Here is a 19,405-nt window from a genome sequence, read left to right on the forward strand (position 1 = left end):
ATGTTTTATACGGCTCAATGTCGCTGTTGATACCATTTCCCATCTGTTTGGTTTGGTGCTAAATTTAACAATACTCTACCCCTCCAAAAATTCTACATTACAATACCAAGACCTTGTTGAACACCATGGAAAAAAAGATATAAAAAACATTTGACATTTGGTGATTGGATGCCGAGAGCATCTGTGCCTCAGAAACCCCCTTAATGTCAATATAGCTAGGAGAGCCATATAGCCTCTGAATGTCCGTTGAGCGTGACATGATACAAGAATCTTCACTCAAGCTTCAAAACTGAAGCAGCTACAGCATCCGAAAGACACAATGTACTCTCAGGGGATATACCAAGGGACTGAATTAATATTAATAAAATACAATAATGTGGGATGATGTTGTGAATCACATTGTTCCTCTGTAAATATCTGGTTTCGTAGTGACCCTCTTGAACGTTGCTTTGCGGTCCTTATCAGCTTAAATCTGATGTGCGTCACCACAACGACGGCATCACAAGACGCCTTGGATGTTAACTTTATGATGCATGATTGTAGAATTTAAGACAAGGACACCACTGTTGAGATGGTTAATCATTACCAACTCTGCTGTGCCAGATTGTTATCCGGTGTGTAATATATCATGCTGCCAGTCATTGTTTTGAAACTGGATTAATGAAAAAAGCATTTTTACTTTTAGAGTCACTGCTCTATAATATGACATATTAGTACTGAACACGTTAGTGAACAGAGAAGTGCTTTTGAATTTTAACCAGGGAAATAAGCCAGATGTGTGTGTATACAGCTATAGCAGACAACATCGTGCATATTTGCCTTTCAGCTGGATTCTGTTTGCATGTTTTATCATGATCACTGAGTTGGTTGACCTTCCTAATGCACCTGCCTTTAATGAAGCACTAATTGCGAGACTCTTTAGTATCTGAGAGCTTACCAATTAGGCCCTTAATCAGACGTTATCAGTTGTCTTTGCAGAAAAATCAATGACAACATTAATGATGGCTCTTTGGAGGAACACTCCAAAGAAACTCTTCGTCCTTAAATGTCAGCTTGCGGCAAAGAGGAAGCAGGCTCTCATTACTATGAGAAGTGAAAGGTAGCCTTACAAAGAAACTGACCATAATGTATCAGAAATGTAGCTGCACTGCGGCCGGTGCTGTCAAAAGGCATCTTGAAACTGGGACAAGCATCAACAAAGGTTTGGCGGACTGTAGTGAAGATTAAAGGGTCCAGAGGTTTTCCTGGTCCACGAGAGAGCCTGAAAGCGGACGAGGCAAACAAAGTAACTACAAAATACAGTGGGTTTCAAAAGACATGAGAAAGAATACATGTTTGTTAGAAAGCTCTCAGTGAGATGTCTTACCTGCACAATCCTCTAAATCTGACATTTAAATAGTAGGCCTTTTTTAGAGCAGACAGTTTGACTTGTCATAGAGTTGTGAAGTGGGCGGCACTATGTTGGACACCACTGGTTCTTAAAAGTAAAAGTAAAAGTCCCATTCATTTCCCCATACACAATGTTACGTGACTCACAGTTGGAGTATTTCTTTGACTCATATCGGCATGAAACTATCCTGGTTGAACCATCAGTCCAAAAGATTAACAACTAAAATATGTGGTCATTTGATAAAAAGTTGATGGTAGACTTTGAACAAGAAATTCCATCACATAGCCTAAAATACTGTTTTGGGCGCTGCTATTGGCCAAAGACAATATCTTCAGAAAACTGAAATAAAAATGCAGCTAAAATATATTTAATTTTGGATTCATTCTGCAACAATGGCGCCTGCACAAATTGGACGATGAAGTGCTTTGAATTTGCTACCACACTCTTCCATAGCAACAGTGACCGAGACTCTCAGTCTTAAAGTGTTTAGACCCGTCCACCAAACAGTCAAAACAGGATTCGTCAGAAAAAAAATGGGAATAATTAAAGTTAGTGGCCATAACAGACACATACAGTATGTGATTGTAACACATCGTTGACAGGTCATTTTTAAATGGGACTTCATAATGGAAAAAATACTCTGGGACTTAACTCTAAAGTTGGAAAAGCTCAGTTTCTCTTTGCACACTATTCACAAGGGCTCAGTTCTATTCAAGTGGCCCAGTACACCATGATGAGCCAGCATGAACAATACCAGCACCCTGAAACAAAAGCAGTTTAGTGGAATTCAGTCATCATTGATTTTATTGTTTCTAGATCGAGAGATAGATTTGATGATGAATGGATATTGCGCATCACAAAAGTCGGGATAGACAATAATGAGAAACATGTTTGACAAAATACACAAAACTGTGTATGTAATAGAGGAGTTGTTGTGGCCCGAAAGCAGTTTGTCACATACTGCTTCTGTACTTTCCTGTCACTTTCATAAGATTGTGCATGTAAACACTACATCCTTTTTCACGTTAAATGGGTAATTCCACATTTCAAATATGAAAAACCTTTAAAGTACAGGCTGGGATCTGCTCCAGAATGAAAATGGCAGCTTTTCCATGGAGACATAAATGTTTTCTTAAAGCAGCAAAAGGAGAGTGATGAGTAGCAAAGACATATAACAACAACAATGCGACACTGCCTTTTTAATAAAACTAATAAACTTTCTAATATGTTCTGAGACTGAAGGCTTTAGCAGCTGCCAATTGAAGAAAGGTCACAGAATGCAAAAAGGCAACACAATTTTGTTTGTGAGGAGGAAGCAGCCAAGATGCACCTTAAGGTAGGTAGGAACTCAAAAATTGCATTAGTCATATGAAGATATCACAAGTCTGAGACCTGAGGTCAGGCACAAATGTGCCTCTTAATCCCAACGTTGAATGTATGTATGGTCTTTTTTTAAATCTGATAAAAGTAATGTAGAATAAAATGTATTGTGCACAAGCCTGTTTTATATTCTCACAGTTCAGACCTATTAATTAGGATATTTTTTGTCTACAACGTCGTATCAATAGAGTTTAATTAATTGAAAACAGTCCTCATTGATGTAAATGGGCGTAGACAAAACATTAGACACATCTTTCAGGATAAAAACACCATAAACTAGTTGAATCAACATCTCTTAAAAACTGTTTTGACTAAAACTGATCATAATTATCTCAATAAAGGTGGGATTTATCCAACAAGTCCTTCAAATTAAACAACACAATGCAGCCTTAATGTTGATAAATGATGTATATTTATTGGTATACACATTAATATACACCGGAAAGAAGCACACAGAGCATTAGTGTACATTTGGAGAATGTTCTCTTTACGATTAATGTCTGATAACTTGATATAGTTGACAGTTTGGGATTCTAAGTGTGAAGTAGTCGAAGGTTTCCATGTTGATTCTTTTATGTTTGAGAATAAAACTCAATCAACTAGTATGCCCCAAAGGGAAGTTTAATAATTCATGACACTTCATTGACCTAACGGCAGGAAATAAAGCTCATAAACCGAACAAATCCGTCTTTCAGCTCCTCATATCGTGTTCCCCTGGAGCTGCAAGAGGCTATAACTAGCGGAAATAAAGTCAAATTTGGAGTCCAGAGTAGAGTAATGTGATGAGAGCTGTGACACCAACACAAATACCCCGTGAAGTGTTGATAAATTAACACAACGAATCCTGAACTACTGTGAAAACTGTCGGGTCATGTTATCTGTGACTGCCATCCGGTTTATCTCGACTCGGGTGTGAGAGACTTATTCTTACCACAACGCCTGCTGTTACAAACCAGAAGTGTAGATCAGGAAGAAGGTGTGTGTGTGTGTGTCTGTGTGTGTGTGCGTGTGTGAACAGTCCCTCGTTCCCCCACAATAATGTTCCATTATTATATTGTCTGTAAATATATATATATGTATAAATAAATCTTTTTTTAATTATGATGTGAGTGTGTGTATATATATATATATATATATATATATATATATATATATATATATATATATATATATATATATATATACACTTACCTCATAATTAAAAAAGATGCATATACAGACACACGTTAAATACATTTCTACAATTACATGTAAACTCTCACCAGGTTCCTCGGTGTCCTTAATAGACACAGGCCTCAATGTATAATCTATTGTAAACCACTTTGTACTAATCTCAGGCCAAAGGCACTCTATCAGTGCTGTCAATTAACCCTTTTATGATTTATTGTCCCTCATATGGAGCACTTCAGAGTGTCCTCTTTTTTTAATTTGCCTTTGAACGCCACAACAGCATCTTTTGTCCCTGTTATCGAGTTATTGTAATGATTTCTGTTTATTGTGTTACATTTTGTTTTGCCCCGGCATCTTGTGGGCTGAGCAGTCTGTGTGCGTGACTTGAAACAAATCAGCTCATCAAAGTAATAAAAGTGCTTTGTCATGGTTTTTTTCTGGCTGTGGTTTTTTCTGTCTTATTAGCCTCCGTGAAGCCTGTAGCATGCTCATCGATCCATCCGCCATCACTGAGCACTTGGCAATGCCAGGTGGTGTTGATGAGTCACATGAATACTTTATAGATGAGAATCTCATTAATCTTTATTTTTCATAGGCCTTTTTCTTCTTCTTATGTATAACAGCCCCTCGTTCTTACTTTTTATGCTACTTATTTTCTATTTGTCTTGTGATTAATTTGATTTATGATTATGGTTTGGGCAGGAAAATTACTTTTGAATGCCAGAAATCTCTGGATTAAATTGTCATTGAGCAAAAATAAAGTTTCTGTTCATCTTGTCACATTAGACAAACTTGTTTTATGAGAATACTTCATTGTGTCCCACTTGTTGTAATATCCTCCGACAAAACAATGTCATTATAAAACCACCTCTCTTTGTTTTTGTTGGTTTCAGCTACTGTATCGCTGTGGCTACAAACAACAAGCATCCATGTCTTGGCTTGAGGTAAGTAAGGTGACTTACACACACACACACACACACACACACACACACACACACACCCCTCCTACCTACGTGTCTCTCTGATTAAAGATAACTGGCTTTGGACTTTGATTACCTCACGGCCATAAAAGTTTATCTTTACTTCAGAGCTTTCTTTGATGTTAATAAAGACATATGGACACACACACACACAAACACGCACACACACACACACACACTCACACACGCATACACACTCACAAGGAGTGTCTGATCATAACCTAGTCAGAGTCTCGTCAGTTGTTTTTTAAAAGTTAGAGGCATTTTAAAATGGCTTTTAATTATTTTCTTTAACTAAATAATGCTTAAAAGATCCTTTGATTAATTTAATTGTAAAGGGCATATTAACATATTATCATATGAACCTCTAAAAGGGACACAAGCAAACACTAGAAGTTAGGACAAAGTAGACGTTAATATAAGTATCCTGCTTCTGTCAGATTCCTGCCAGTATTCTTTAACTTCTCAAGCTGCCAACAAAGCACAAGTCAGTGATCTGAAGTCAGAACTATTTTCACTGTCCTCACACAAAAGGAGCATGTTTTAAGAAAGTTGCCTTTACTGTGAAAAAAACATCTGACAATATTTCCTGTGGAAAAGAGAACGCTGAAATAATCCCCTCTCTGTGGACATGGCCTCAGTGTCCGTGCCTTGTTGTCTGAGCTGCAGAGCAAATGCAACCGCTCATGTCTACAAGAAGATGTTTTACTGCAACTAAATTATTCATTGAAGCTCTGAAGTACATAAAAACAAAATTTGCATGAACATATCCACGAAATATCTCAATCAATCACATGGTAAAGATTGGAAGGAAATTAAAAGGAATAAAATGCTTGTCAGAAAGTAAACAAAATGCTTACTTTTCTTTATTTCTGTCTCAGCCTTTTATATTTATTATCACAGACAAGGTTAGGAAACTGAACTGGCACATATAACATTAAACTGCACAGCTTTAGCCGTGACTGTGTCAGAAGAGACGTTCTTGAGTGCATAACTTCCATCTTCCATGAAACATTCTGCAGAGTTAATCATGCACACGCACACCCACAGAGAGAAACAGAGGGTTGATTGAAGACTAGCTCTATTTATGGAGCGACGCTAATCATACCCTTTGCACCCCCGGGTGTCATTATACATGCAGGTGAATGTTTTTGGCTCGGCATTAGGGGAACAGACTGCTTCTGGATGTCCGCTGTTATGCGCTCACATGTCACGAATCACTCACACATTGGGAAGGCTTATCCAGCGGCGCTCCTCTCACCATTCGGATGAATTAATATTCATTTTTCCAATTAAGAATACAGATATCTTGTAGATTTCATGATGTCTGTAAAAGGCTCTCTGATTATATCATCACGCTGTTAACAGTCACAACCTGCAGTGTGCAATGTCTTTTATCTGTAAGCATATGTATACCTGTGTTTTATGCGTGGGAATATAAATATATGCTTACAGGTGATTGTTGGATACCTGTGGCGTTGAACTGTTTTATGTTGGTCAGAGCAGAAAGATGTTGGAGCTGCACTGTTAGCACTTAACATGCACACTAATACCTAAGGATGGCTTTAATCCTCCACAGTGATATCTTTCCTCTTCTATATTTACAAAGACAGCTGAACACCTACAGTGGAGGGAGTACACAGCTACTAGCCCCAGAACAGAACATTTGCAGATGCTAAATAATAAGCGGCCCGCTCTGCTGATGAGCTGAAACACCATCAGAGTGGGGAGAGTGGTCGTCCCACAACCTCAAGGTAGCCGGTTCGATCCCCGTTCTCCCCATAGTTGCATGTCGAAGTGTCCTTGAGCAAGACACTAAACCCCCCGTTGCTCCTTATGCAAGAAAAGTACGAGGATTGGTGGAAGGTGTCTACAGCCAAATTCCGAGGATCTTTAATTAATTGCAGTTGAGGGAAATTGACACATTTACACAACAGGCTAATTAACGTATTTGCAAAAATCAGATCAAAGACCTGAGAGACAGAATCAGCAGAGAGCAAGATTTATCGGATCATAAATCCAAGATGAAAAATAAAACAAAACTATCATAACGGATAGAAATTTAAGAATGAGACTTGCTAGAGAAGCTACTACTGAACTCAAACTTTATTTTCTGCAGCAGTGTGTTACATGATGATGCAACAGTGCATTGAAAGGAGGTGATTCTCCTGTTTCTTAATACCTAAATGTTACTTAGTGCACATCTTGTTTTTTTCATGTACTCTAGGTTGTATCAGTACGACAGTGACATCAGTTTCCGGTGTGGTTTCAGGTGCAATAAAGCACATTTCTGACCAACGAGGTTCACATATTGCTGCGATAAGAACTTGTTATTTGCAAATCTTTGTGTAATCACTTTGTGGCTTTATATTCTTTTACTATTCTTTCCTTGCAATGGAACAGGCCCACAGCTATTTACAACAGATCTGCCTATTGCAAAGGACAGACAAAAGCTCAAATCTAAAACTAGTAGTCAGTTGCTAAGCTTGGTGACGAAGGTGTGAAGCAGCTGATTGAAAATGTTAAATACAATAATATGTGTCCCCCTGGTTACATTCACTATGCAGCTCCAGTATTTGCATTATAAACACAGAAAGTCCAGCGTATGTATTATATTAGTTCAGTTCATTCAGTATAATATATATCAACAATAGCAATGCTAGCAACACTTTGAGGCAGCATGCTATCATGTGCACAATGACAATGGTAACATATTTATGCTAAGCAGGTTCTATTTTTACCATGGTCTCCATCTCAGTTCAGCACGTTAGCAGTTTACGGTTTTAGTCGTTGCTTTCTTATTATTGTCACGTGAAACATTTGAGCTGCGATGAGCCGCTACTACGTGACTTGAACACTGATGCAGTTGAGGTTTGGTTTTGATTCCTACTGTGTCTTGAAAATACGACAAGCACATTGGGAGAGAGTGTGACGAGGACGAGTCCCATCAGCTGATTGTATCTTTAGTGTCAGAGCACCTGCTGTCCCTCCATCTCATTCTCACTTCCTGTTTGTGGCATAGCAGGAGATCGGACAGGTGATAAGGCAACCAGCTTTTCCCTCTCTGCTGCTGATTGGTGGGAGGAATTCATCACCCAGATAAGAAACAACCAAAAACAACATGTTGAAGCAAATTGAAAGGTGCTGCTTTAAGTCATATTTTGTGGTTGTCAGGTGAAAATGTCAAACCTGCAAAATGTCAATGTGCTTGCAAAACAGCAGTGTGCTGCAATACATAGAAATATAAAGTATCACAGAAACAGTTTAGTATACAAGTGGTGGAGTTAAAAAAAGAAAAAGATCCCGCAACCAGGTTATGGTTAGATACTCCAGAAAGCTGATTTTTTTAAATGTCATGCGAACGAGAGACCTGGTTTCTGTATTTGGAGTGGAAGATTAAACTGATATTCTTGTTGTAATGGTGTAAAAAAAACAAAGAAGACTTCAGACAGGGAGATTATAAACTTGATGAAAAAGAAGACGGTGAACATGCATCGAAACATCCTCGTATGTTTCATTGTGTCCTGACAAAACAATCCTAACTCAATGACCACTAACGAAACCTGCCAAACTGAGGTCACATATGTTATACAATTTATATTTCTTTTATGTAAAAAATTTGACATTTACACCCACTTCACACCGTACTTGGCTAGCTGTGTGGAAGTGAAAAAGTAAGCAGGGTTTGTACTTCTCATTCTAGCTTCTTGCTTTACACAACTATTTCAATCACTCTTCATGTGAACAACTAAGTGCAACACTATGAACGTCTTCCAGGAGAGACTGTTTACATGATATAGAAACAAATGCTTTGAGCTCCTGGGGCCCAAATGAACATGGATTTTTGGGGCCACCTCAATCTCATTTGACTCTTTTAGTAGAAGTCATCGTGATAGTGATGATGTTTGTCAACCGGACAACGTTGCTGTCTCTTCAGTTGTCGTCTTTGACCACTGCAATCTGCAGTTACGGTGCATCGAAGGACATGAAATGGATTTGCAGGTGAACATGCAAAAACAGCCAATTTAATGACTAGAGAAGGAGAAAAACAAACAACTTGCTTAGTGTCAGATGTGAAAAGTGTTTGTGCTACGCCTGCTTTACCCACAGGGCCGATGCCACACGTCTGTGCACTAATACATGAGTTTATTATTGAGTTATTCGTTAAACTGTTTAAAATTGAAACAGCTAATTTATTCCAGCATTTAGTTTTTTATGGCAGGACTCTTATTCATTTGAACTATAAGTCATACATAATATATTTGTTCATCAACTGCGATGCTTTGCAAACATATGCTAATTACAACTCTTTGGATAATATTTCTCAATTTCGGTGGGACATTAAAGTCTCAAGTCTAATGTTTTATTAATGAGTTCTAAATCATTTGTTTACTTGAAGTGCACAGCATACTTGGTGGGTACATTGTGTGTCTATAATATTGTATGAAACATATCTATAATGATACACTTACTGTACAGTATGTTGTAAATTATACCGGGGGAGTGGGGGGGGGGCAGTGTGGTATGATGTTGAATATTCATGTTATTAAATTGGAAAGGCAAATAATTTGTATATTCCATTTAGTATGTAGCTAAATATTATTTGTATCATTATGTAAGCTTATGTGAATAAACCAAAAACTACGTGATCACAGAAATCCCTATTTAGACCGTTACAGCAAAAAACCTAAAACAACAAACAACGAATGCAAAAGAGGACTAGAGGGGCATCGTGACTCACCACTGCTTATTTTCCATGGACATTTTTTTGCTGCTCTTGACTGATTCTAACAGCTCTTTCCTCACACGATATGATGTAGGTCTTAACAACATGTGACTCAATATCCAGTGACAGCTGGTCGCAGGCAGGCTTGCAGGTGTTATTAAATATATGTAAGCTGTGCAATTAGCTTCTAGAATCAGATTGTTGGCACTGCTCAATAACAGGGTGGTGTTTTCCAAAGTTGACAGTGCCATCATCTGCTGCATCCACCGAGAATGTGTTTAATATCCAGTTCATGCTTTTTCAGAGGGTTCATCAGAGCTTGGTGTATGCCATTTGCAGTTCCTGTCACTGTCTTCATAAAAGTCAAGTGACTTGCACTGCACAACACTTTTCTATTTCCCTTGTTGGAGGCATTGGTGGCAACTGAGAAATACACAGGCTCACCTTAGGCCCGTGACAGGGTCAGGTATGGGGGCATGCGCCAAGGCAGCGTGTTGCTGCGTCCCGTGACAGATCGTCCAAAATGTCACACGCAGTCTTTAAAAGCATTCCTGAAAATGTATAGGACAGTCCTGTAGACTAACAAAGACTTCAACAAATCACAAATCAACTGATTGGAAACAGAAATGGCAGCTACAAGGTTGTTACAGCACTTTTCACAACACAATCACGACATGAAGTTAAGATTTATGAAATGATATTCTGCTTACGATTCAATGTGTGCCGCCATGTTGCTGTGAAGTCAGGTTTATTTATGGAGGCGAACTCGGGCTGGATGGATCTTGACAGGTTTCCAACTTGGAATTCCGACTTAGTTGCACTTTTCTTTATCTGAGGTAGTTTTTTTTGTAGTTCAGAATACAATGGCGGACAACATTAGCATCGTGTTGGTGACGTTAAGTCATCTGACCGTGGTGTAGACTGTTTAAAAATGTCTGGCTGTCTTTTGCATTGATGTCTCTGATGTTTATTACACGTGTGTTTCTCTCCCTTCCTCTTGGGGTGCAGGGTCGTCGGGAGTCTAAGCCTGCAGTCCACCAGGCGGTGCGACGGCGTTTCTCTGGGCCGCTGATGCTGCCTCCTCTATGGAGGAGACACTCTTCTCAGGAGCGCCCATATGACAACCGGCGGCTGTCTGCAACACTCGTCCTGCCTCTGGACCGACTGGAAGTGCTGTACAGCCGAGCACTGGCCAGTCATGGTGAGCACAGGTCAGTGACACACACACATACGCTCTTCTTTCTTTCTATCAAACAGAATGAAAGCTGCTATTGTGGCTTTGCATTGTGTGTTTGTATGTGTTTTCTTTCATTTCATAGAAGTGCTCTTGCTGTTATCTTCTTGTGTTTTTAGAATTCTGGTGACTGTTAGCAATTCTACGTGTTTGGAGAGATTTTTAGATGCTGCTTGTTGATGTACATGCATATATTTAATGAAAAGGATGGGTGCTTTGTTGTTTTGGTTATTCATCTTATGAGTAGTTGTTCTGGTGTGTTTACTTTTGATTTGGAACACCTGTTGGCCTGCGTCACTCTGGCAAATGATTGGCTTCCAGCTCAACAATGACCAGGAGAGGACATTTGGTTGATGGAAAATAAGCAACAAATAGGTCAAAAGCCTGAGAAATCCAGTAATTACAATTTTTTTCTGACAATGCAGGCCCTCTTTCTTTTGTTCTTACTTTCTCCCTTCCTCTCTCTAAGGTCAGCGGGCAGAGTTACCTCTGCTCATTAGCTAGTTCTGTTTCTCTTTCTTGTATCTCAGTGTTTGGTTTCAGTCCAGGTGGACACTGGAAACAGCAGGTTTTCAGTCTGGACAACTGAAGCTTTCTGAGGGACAGAGCAGTTTTTCAAAATACCTGATAATTGCAGCAACAGAAAGAGGTTTTTCAGTAAAAGGTTGTGTGTGTGTGTGTGTGTGTGTGTGTTTGTGTGTTTTTTCGTTTCTCCGCATTACTGTAGTCTTCTTTGTTTTATTTAAAGTGTACAATCTTCAACATGTATGTGTGTGCTGTCCAGACATTAATGATTATAAGGTAAACATAATATAATTATTATAAAATATTACATTATTATTTGTATTAGAGTGAAACCCCCTTTTGAATGAACAGTGTATTTGCTATGCAGCCCATAGGCTTGGTGACTTGGTGGCTGTGGTCCTTTCCTGTCATGCCAAGGAAGCTGAATATTTTTGAATTCATGTCATGAAGCCAGAGATTCCAGCAAGTATCGAAAGTACTGCAGGCTACAAAACATACGTTAGCCAATTAAAACAAGCAGTACTGGACAATAAACTAAATCTCATGATGACCAAATGTTAACAAAATCTTAAATTAAAATTACGTAAAGTAATACATACTACTATAACTACAATTTGACTCTTATAGTTTGTTACCAATGAGAGATATAGCTAATATGGTCTACTAAATGCAATTCGCCCTCACGGTGATGTTTAATCTCTGGGTCAGTGGTTAGCAGGTCCGTCTTTCAATCAGAGGATCGGCGGTTCAATCCCCTCTCACGGCCCTAGTCGATGTGTCCTTGAGCAAGACACTTAACCCTGAATTGCTCCCTTAGCTGCTGGTGTATGATTGAAAGTCACTTTCGCTAAAAGCATCATTTTACATGTCATTTAAATGTAATGTCATGCAAACTCGTAATTGGAGTCATACTTTGTTTGAAACGATATGCTATAAATGCTAGATATAAAAAATAACTTACTTATGAGATTACCAAAATTGTTTTTTGAATTGAATCTAACCATGTGGCAGTAAATCATCACCCACTAGTGGGTCCTGGCCCCATGTAAAATCAATTTTACACAACTAAATTTGTTTTATACGACTCTGAAATCTGGACATGATTATACTTGATTGTCAGACAGTTTGTTTTAATTTCATTAATCAAGACTCCATGGGAAGTAGAGAATAGGAGAGGTGAGGGAAAGAGAGAATAGGGAGAGAAGATGAAGCTGGGGAAGAGGAAGAGAAAATGAAGAGGGAGGGAGGAAGAGAGAGAAGAGGAAGAGTGGGGGGAGAGAGAAGAGGGAGAGAAGAGGGAGGGAAGAAGGAGGGAGAGGGAGAGAGAATATGAGAGGGGGGGAAAGAGAGAAGAGTGAGAGAAGAGGAAGAGGGAGGGAGACGGAGAAGAGGGAGAGAAGAGGAAGAGGGAGAGAGAGAGAGACTAGAATGAGTTGGTACTGACTGAGAGGCTGAAAGTCGTTTCAGCACTCCGGCGTGTGGACAGCAGCGCAGCACCATGCCGCGCGCGCAGCTCTCTGTCCTTTAACGGTGTGAAGCGCGGGGTTTCCCCCTCAAACTCGCAGACAGCCCGTTTCTCGACGCCCTTCTTCATTCTCCAAACTCCTTTCAAAACTCGTCCTGAAGACAAGCAAACAACAGTAAACAAGTAGAAAATGGAGGTCAACGTTATCACGCTGAGCAGAGAGGGAGCGGGGCTCGCCAAGCCGCCCAAGCATCTGTGGCGGCAACCCAGGACTCACATACGGATCAAACAGCGCTTCAACTCGGACACCGAGCGCTACCTGTGTCGCAACCGGACCCTGGAGAAGCTGCGACCCGGGCTGAAGAAGCCCCGAATGTCCTGGCCCTCCACACAGAAACGGTAACCAATCCCCCCTCAGGAGAGTCTCCTCGTCACATTTTAAATCGGCTTAGTTGTTCACTTTAAATTCGCTTTCTGAAGACACGTAGCGGGATATGACTTTATGCCATGACGACTTTATGCCTAACGTCCATATAGCGGTATGGAGGAAAAGTCCCAAACTTCTGACGGACTAACGAGGCAATCATTGATTGATCGTTAAACGTGAGAGAAGCTCACCGTCCCCTCGTGACATCTTGATAATGCAGGAAGGGTGCATTAATTTGATAATTTAGAAGGATTAAAACATGACGTTAAATCCAGGTTATGACAAAGTCTCATAAGAATGACAAAGATATATATATTTATATATCATAAGTCTGCTTAATAGCCCACATAATCAATTGTATTTATAGTTTGACAGTAATCCGTGATTTGTACCTCATTAAATAAAATAAATTAACTTAAATTAACATTTAAAAACTATAAATTACCACCAAACATTTCCAATCTACTTTACCCTATACCCTGTTGAGATGACACCACTGTCTAGGAGTGCTGTGGCTAACGTATAGATGTCAATGATATTCATAGTTACAAGATGCCTCGGCCTCCATAGCTTTCCACCAAAACCTCTTCACCCTGCATGAACAGACGATGCATGTCAGGGGGTTGATGAACACTGGTCATTTAAATATCTAATAATTATTCATAAGGCTGTAGCAACGCAGTTCAATTAGATTGCAAGAGTTTCTCACTGTCAGTTAATAGAATACTATACATTTAAATAACTCTTTGATGGTCAGGAATCTGTTTTATTTCTCAGCCAGTTTCTTATCTTGTCAACATTCATGTTATGTTAATATTCAGCTTAAATGTTGCTTAATAGCTTCCAAGTCAGAGAGCAAACCTGTTGACATCATCCTATATATTCTGTATGTCGGCACTTATATTCTGTTAAATGTCTTAATAAAATAAGGGACAATATCATTTTATAGCTGAAGTAATGCATGTATAGATACATTTTGTTAAATCTTTTTAAATTGTTATCTTCTATGTATTATCAAATTTGGTGTCTGATGAAACTTTAGGATGTTTCCTGAAATTTGGAACAGAGATCAATATATTTGCTGAGATTGTTGAGGAATAAATTGCCCCCAAATAACCTGTGTCCTTGGGGACGAAACTATGAAAGCACCTGTTACTTACTAAGTTCAGAAAGCATGCAATAAAAGAATAATTAGTTCTCTTGATTAATTAAATTAATCAGATTCTCTAAAAAAATAAAGAAAGGCTGTTAAGTCATGGCTCTGGCAGGTGTTTTAGATTAAGAGCCCATAAAATAACACACTGTGATTGAGTGGGTCTCTCTTGCAGAGGGATCCTCCCTGTATTTCAGGGTGGGCTTTATATAACTCCATGCACTTTAAGGGATTATGGCGATGTGAGTGATGGTAACGCTAACATTAAACCGCTCTGTAAACTTCATTAGTTGGGCTTCTGCTTCACTCAAGCACTGCTAAGGAGGAGCTTGATGGCTGATGTTTGTACCTTTCCTGGCTTTTGTATTATTTTATAGCTCTTAATTTGACAAAACAGCCTGGCTTTTGGAATTGAAGATTTTGAAAACAGAAAAAATAGAGAAAGGGAGAATGCAATTGCAGGGGGCAGACTCCTCTGCTTGATTGTATGGAAGTATGAGAAAATGACCCTCCTTCGCACTGGATTTATTACCTTATCAAACAATGTAGTGTATGCTCTTAATTGCTTAGTATACATTTTTTCTTCAATACTCTATGATGTCCATTCTGTAAATTAGGATCCCATCTAGAGGAAAAGTAATATTGTGTGATACCTGTAGGCATCCCTGAGCCACTCCTCCGCAGTCCATATGGTCACCTTTATTCACTGCTTGTATATGTTCAAGATGGTGATGGAGACAAAATGCCGAACTCAAGGCTTCAAAACTGCAATCCACAAAGTGACGTCACGATGACTACGTCCACTTGTTATATACACTCTATGGTCTTATACAGCATTTGGTTTGTGTATGGTTCTTATTAAGATGAACCTGGATGTGGACGGGTATTTGTAGACTTGACAGCACTTGTCTTCGGCTAACACAGGGAAATCTCTCCTTCACTTCCTCTTGTAATTTATACATGCTTTAAAATAGACAGTAAACACCTCTTCTGGCTTGTCTAGTTTGATCGGTTAGACTTATCTGAGCTGCTTGCTTGGATCTGCAAGTGGTCGTTTATTTCCATTAAGATGGTTCCTACAAATGTATTTTGATGTCCAATGTGTGTTTATCTTCTTCCTCTGTTTACTACCTTTGCAGTTTACACAGAGTTGTTGTTGTTGCTGCTGCTTTAGACCTTTTGGGGGGTATCGTAATGAACAGTGATGACCGTTGTCCCTATGTTTCCAGTGTAATGTGTAAAACCAATGGCACTATTACGCTTCATTTATACCATTATTTATTTATTTTCTAAACTACAATTTGTCCATTATTCTGATTGCTCATATTAGTATGATAATGTACCAAGATGCATTGTGCGCAATCTTCTGATTCCCATGGTCCCCTCCGGCCATATCCTCTTGCACGGTAGTGCAGCCGCAGCCTCGGCCTCTCTCCATTGCATTTCTTTGGTTGTGTACTCTTGCTTGAATACATATGTCTGCAAAGCTGAGTCAACCAAACCCCTATACAATGTATCCTGTGATATCCTTTGCAATTTGGGATCCCATTTTCTCTGGTAGAATTGAAGCTAGTTTGCCAAGGAAGTTCTGTTTTTGATCTATTTTTATTTATTTTATTTACCCAATAGAATTTACTACGATAGGTTGAGGAAGTTCAGTTTTTGAGCAGCATCTAGTTGTTTTGACATTATGTTAAGAAATAATTGAATTGTATTGCAGAGTTAAACAACCTGTCTTTGTATATCTTCAGATGTTCATAGTTTTCACTTCACTTAATCTGCATCCATTTCTGTATGCTGTATGTGCACCTGGGGAGCACTGACAGGCTGCTAAATGTCACAGAGTGAGTCTGAAAAACTGACACTACAAAGTAAAGTGCCTCTCAGGCATTGGTATAGACTGAGGCTTCGTTCCTGGATGAATCACAATGATTTATCAAATAGCGATTTACATTTCATGCTCAAGTACACGTAACAACACGTTACTAGTAATGTCTTTTAATATCTCTTAAAGGGAATGAACTGGTGGTCTTTCAGCTACAGGATGTTCTCATGTTGTTATGTCTGCAGTGTGGTCATGTAATACAAGTGGCCGCGAGTAGTGAGAAAGTAAAGTGTGATGGTCAACTTGAAACAGGAACGGCCTGCTACAAAAGCCCTTCGTACGCCGGGATGGAGAAAAAATGACACCAGTTGCTATGGAGCCCATCTGCTTTTCAGGGATAATCACATAAAGGGTTCCCCACTAGGTTATTAGAGTTTCAGAAAAACTGAATGTTATCTAACCAATTTCATATTAACAAAACACACAAAAGCATGTCGTATTGTCAGTTTGCTGAGGGAGGATTATTGAAAGGTAGTGTAGTTGTGGTTCATGCATTTAGCTGCACGAGTTGCCCTTTATATTTCAGTTGTTGCTTTTATCCAGTTGCAATACTTAATAGAGACCATGTAATGGGACCACAGTGATGTTGTCCAGTGAAAATAAAGGCTGCTGATGGATTCTGCCAATGCAGTTCCCATGTGTCTATAATCCTTAGGCAACTGCCATTGTGTTGTGGTTCAGTCCTCTTTTATTTATTTTTGTGGAATGAGAATGGTTTGATAAAAAAGAAAGTATAATGTGACACATGATGAATGTGCAGCTATTTCCTTCTCTATTTCTTTTTGCAAATACTGCATAGCGTTTCACTGAGCCTTCTATAATTTATTTATTTTGAAGAATCTTCAGCCTCACATACATATTAAAAGTGTTTGAAACTAGACACATAGCTGTGATGTAAAGCCACATTCATTTAATAAATGCATATTGCCTTCTTGCTCTATGTGCATTTAAATGCCACCGGCTGATCGTAAGACTTGTGCAGAATTTACAGCGTTTACTCATTACCCAGCAGACCAGATGCCCGTGGCAGAAACGGGTCAGGCATTTCTTGGAAACTGCTGTCGTTGCCTGCTTGATAAACTTGTTTGTGGATTTTACTCATGATGAGATGTTTAATGGGCTCTGATGCTGTTATCATTTAATAGAATAAATGTTCACATTGAAAAATAAATGACCTTAAAGCTATACATTGTAAATGTCAGTAGAAACATCCATCCATCCATTATCCACAACTGCTTATCCTATTTAGGGCGTGTGGGGGGGCTGGAGTCGGTCCCAGCTCACATTGGGCAAGGCAGGGTCCACCCTGAACAGTTCGCCAGACTATCTCAGGGCGCATATAGAGACAGACAACCATTCACACCTACGGACAATTTAGTCATCAATTAACCTGAGCCCAGAGAACCCGGAGAGAACCCACGCTAGTAGAAACATGACTCGTACAATATTGAAGCACAAATGCTGTGTGCAGACTCTCACTTTTACGTAACCTCAAAGTAATTACTTTTGAAGCAAAGAGAGTAAACTGTATTTCATTTGATATGGTAAGTTTGAAAAAAATACATACTCGATCAGACAGAGTTTGCAATATGTGAGTCGCCTGGACTAAGCCTCAATGTTATAATGTTATTTTGCTCTGCAGTAAATTAGTACCTTTTTAATTTCTTTATTTATATAATAATTATATAATTTTAGAAGAAGTATAATGTTAACGAATGGGTTGCATTAGCTAACGGTTAGCAAAGTTAGCATTATCATCTGTCGACCTGCAGGTTGGGCGGGTTTGGATTCATATCTGGGGAAGCTTACTGCAACATATTATACTCAATGCTTTAAAGGCACTTCTGCTTAAACCCAAGACACACAGACCGGAAACATATGAGTCAATCAGCAACGCAAAAGCAGCAACAAAATTAATAAAAATATGCTCATTGGAAACCATAATAAAAAGCCACCCCATGCTGCTACAAAGAGCTCTGTCTGATCGGGGAAAGGAAATTGGTTCTGCATGTTCCATACTGTACGCCGACGGATAACATAACAAATTGCTTCCTGAAACTGTTATTTTCTTCCAATTGCCTGCCCTTAGACTTAAGCATGGAGATTCATTCTTGACCTGAATCACAATTCTAAGGTCCACTTAATATCCTTCTTTTTTGTAACTCAAACCACACAATTAAAATTGACCCCATCTCAAACTGGCTTTTATGGGACAGTTTGCGTAATACGGGGATCAGACGACGCAATACCAGTTCGACAATGTCTTGACCTCACTGACATTGGCTCTTGGGAATGAAAATGAGTGTCAGGAAACAAGACATTTGCTAATGTTATTCCTTTTATCGTTTCATATTGGAAGACAGCATACAGAAATGCCAAATGCAAACTATAGACAGTAGGAAAATTGGCACTTACAGGCCCGCAGTGGAATTTGCCATGAAGCCTGTGACAATTAATTATGAATTTGAAGCCAAATAAACAGGAAATTAAAAAATAATGAGACACTATCTGTAATGTCAAGAATGTCTTTTATTATCTCTCCAGTAGCATCCCACTAACAAGAGAGAAAGTGAATTGTATACAAATGGCACAACTAGGCGGTTCATTCTTAGTCACTGTGGATGACTGCTTGCTCTCCGTGTCCATTTCATACCGACATACACATATGTTTGGTTTTATAAATATTCCTGTTATTTCCTTTACACTGGAGCTGGTCCCTGGGTGCCGTACTGTGGCATTCACTGCTTCTAAATCAAAAGGATTATTAGGGATTAAGAAGTATAATTTGACTAATTAAACCCGGCATGTAGTTGGGAAATGAATGAGTTTGTATAAATGGGTAATTTGGGGAAGGGGAAGCCTCTAATCCTAACTGAGCTCATTGTTAATATTTGGAAAAAGCCAAAGGCTTTTTTTCTCCCTTATCTGCAGTATTGTGGGTTGTGGGGTGACGTGCCATGTATTTATGAGTAGCAAACAATCACAACAGCAAATGCGGTTTCTGATCCATCTGGCAGCAACACACCAATAATAGCTTGGTGATGGAGCACTACAAGAGATGAGTAAAGCA

At 39.1% G+C, this 19,405-nt stretch overlaps 1 protein-coding gene across 1 annotated transcript in view; it reads left to right on the forward strand.

The window, feature by feature from the left end:
• Positions 1-19,405, forward strand: part of LOC117730105 (cAMP-specific 3',5'-cyclic phosphodiesterase 4C-like) — an 81,971-nt gene that overhangs the window by 2,759 nt on the left and 59,807 nt on the right. The window contains exons 2-3 of the mRNA XM_034531631.1: positions 4,834-4,884; positions 10,655-10,857. Coding sequence (XP_034387522.1) covers positions 4,870-4,884; positions 10,655-10,857 — 218 coding nt within the window. The 5' untranslated portion in view covers positions 4,834-4,869. The remainder of the gene's footprint in view (positions 1-4,833; positions 4,885-10,654; positions 10,858-19,405) is intronic.

Source organism: Cyclopterus lumpus, chromosome 4 (assembly GCF_009769545.1).
Source record: "Cyclopterus lumpus isolate fCycLum1 chromosome 4, fCycLum1.pri, whole genome shotgun sequence".
NCBI lineage: Eukaryota > Metazoa > Chordata > Actinopteri > Perciformes > Cyclopteridae > Cyclopterus > Cyclopterus lumpus.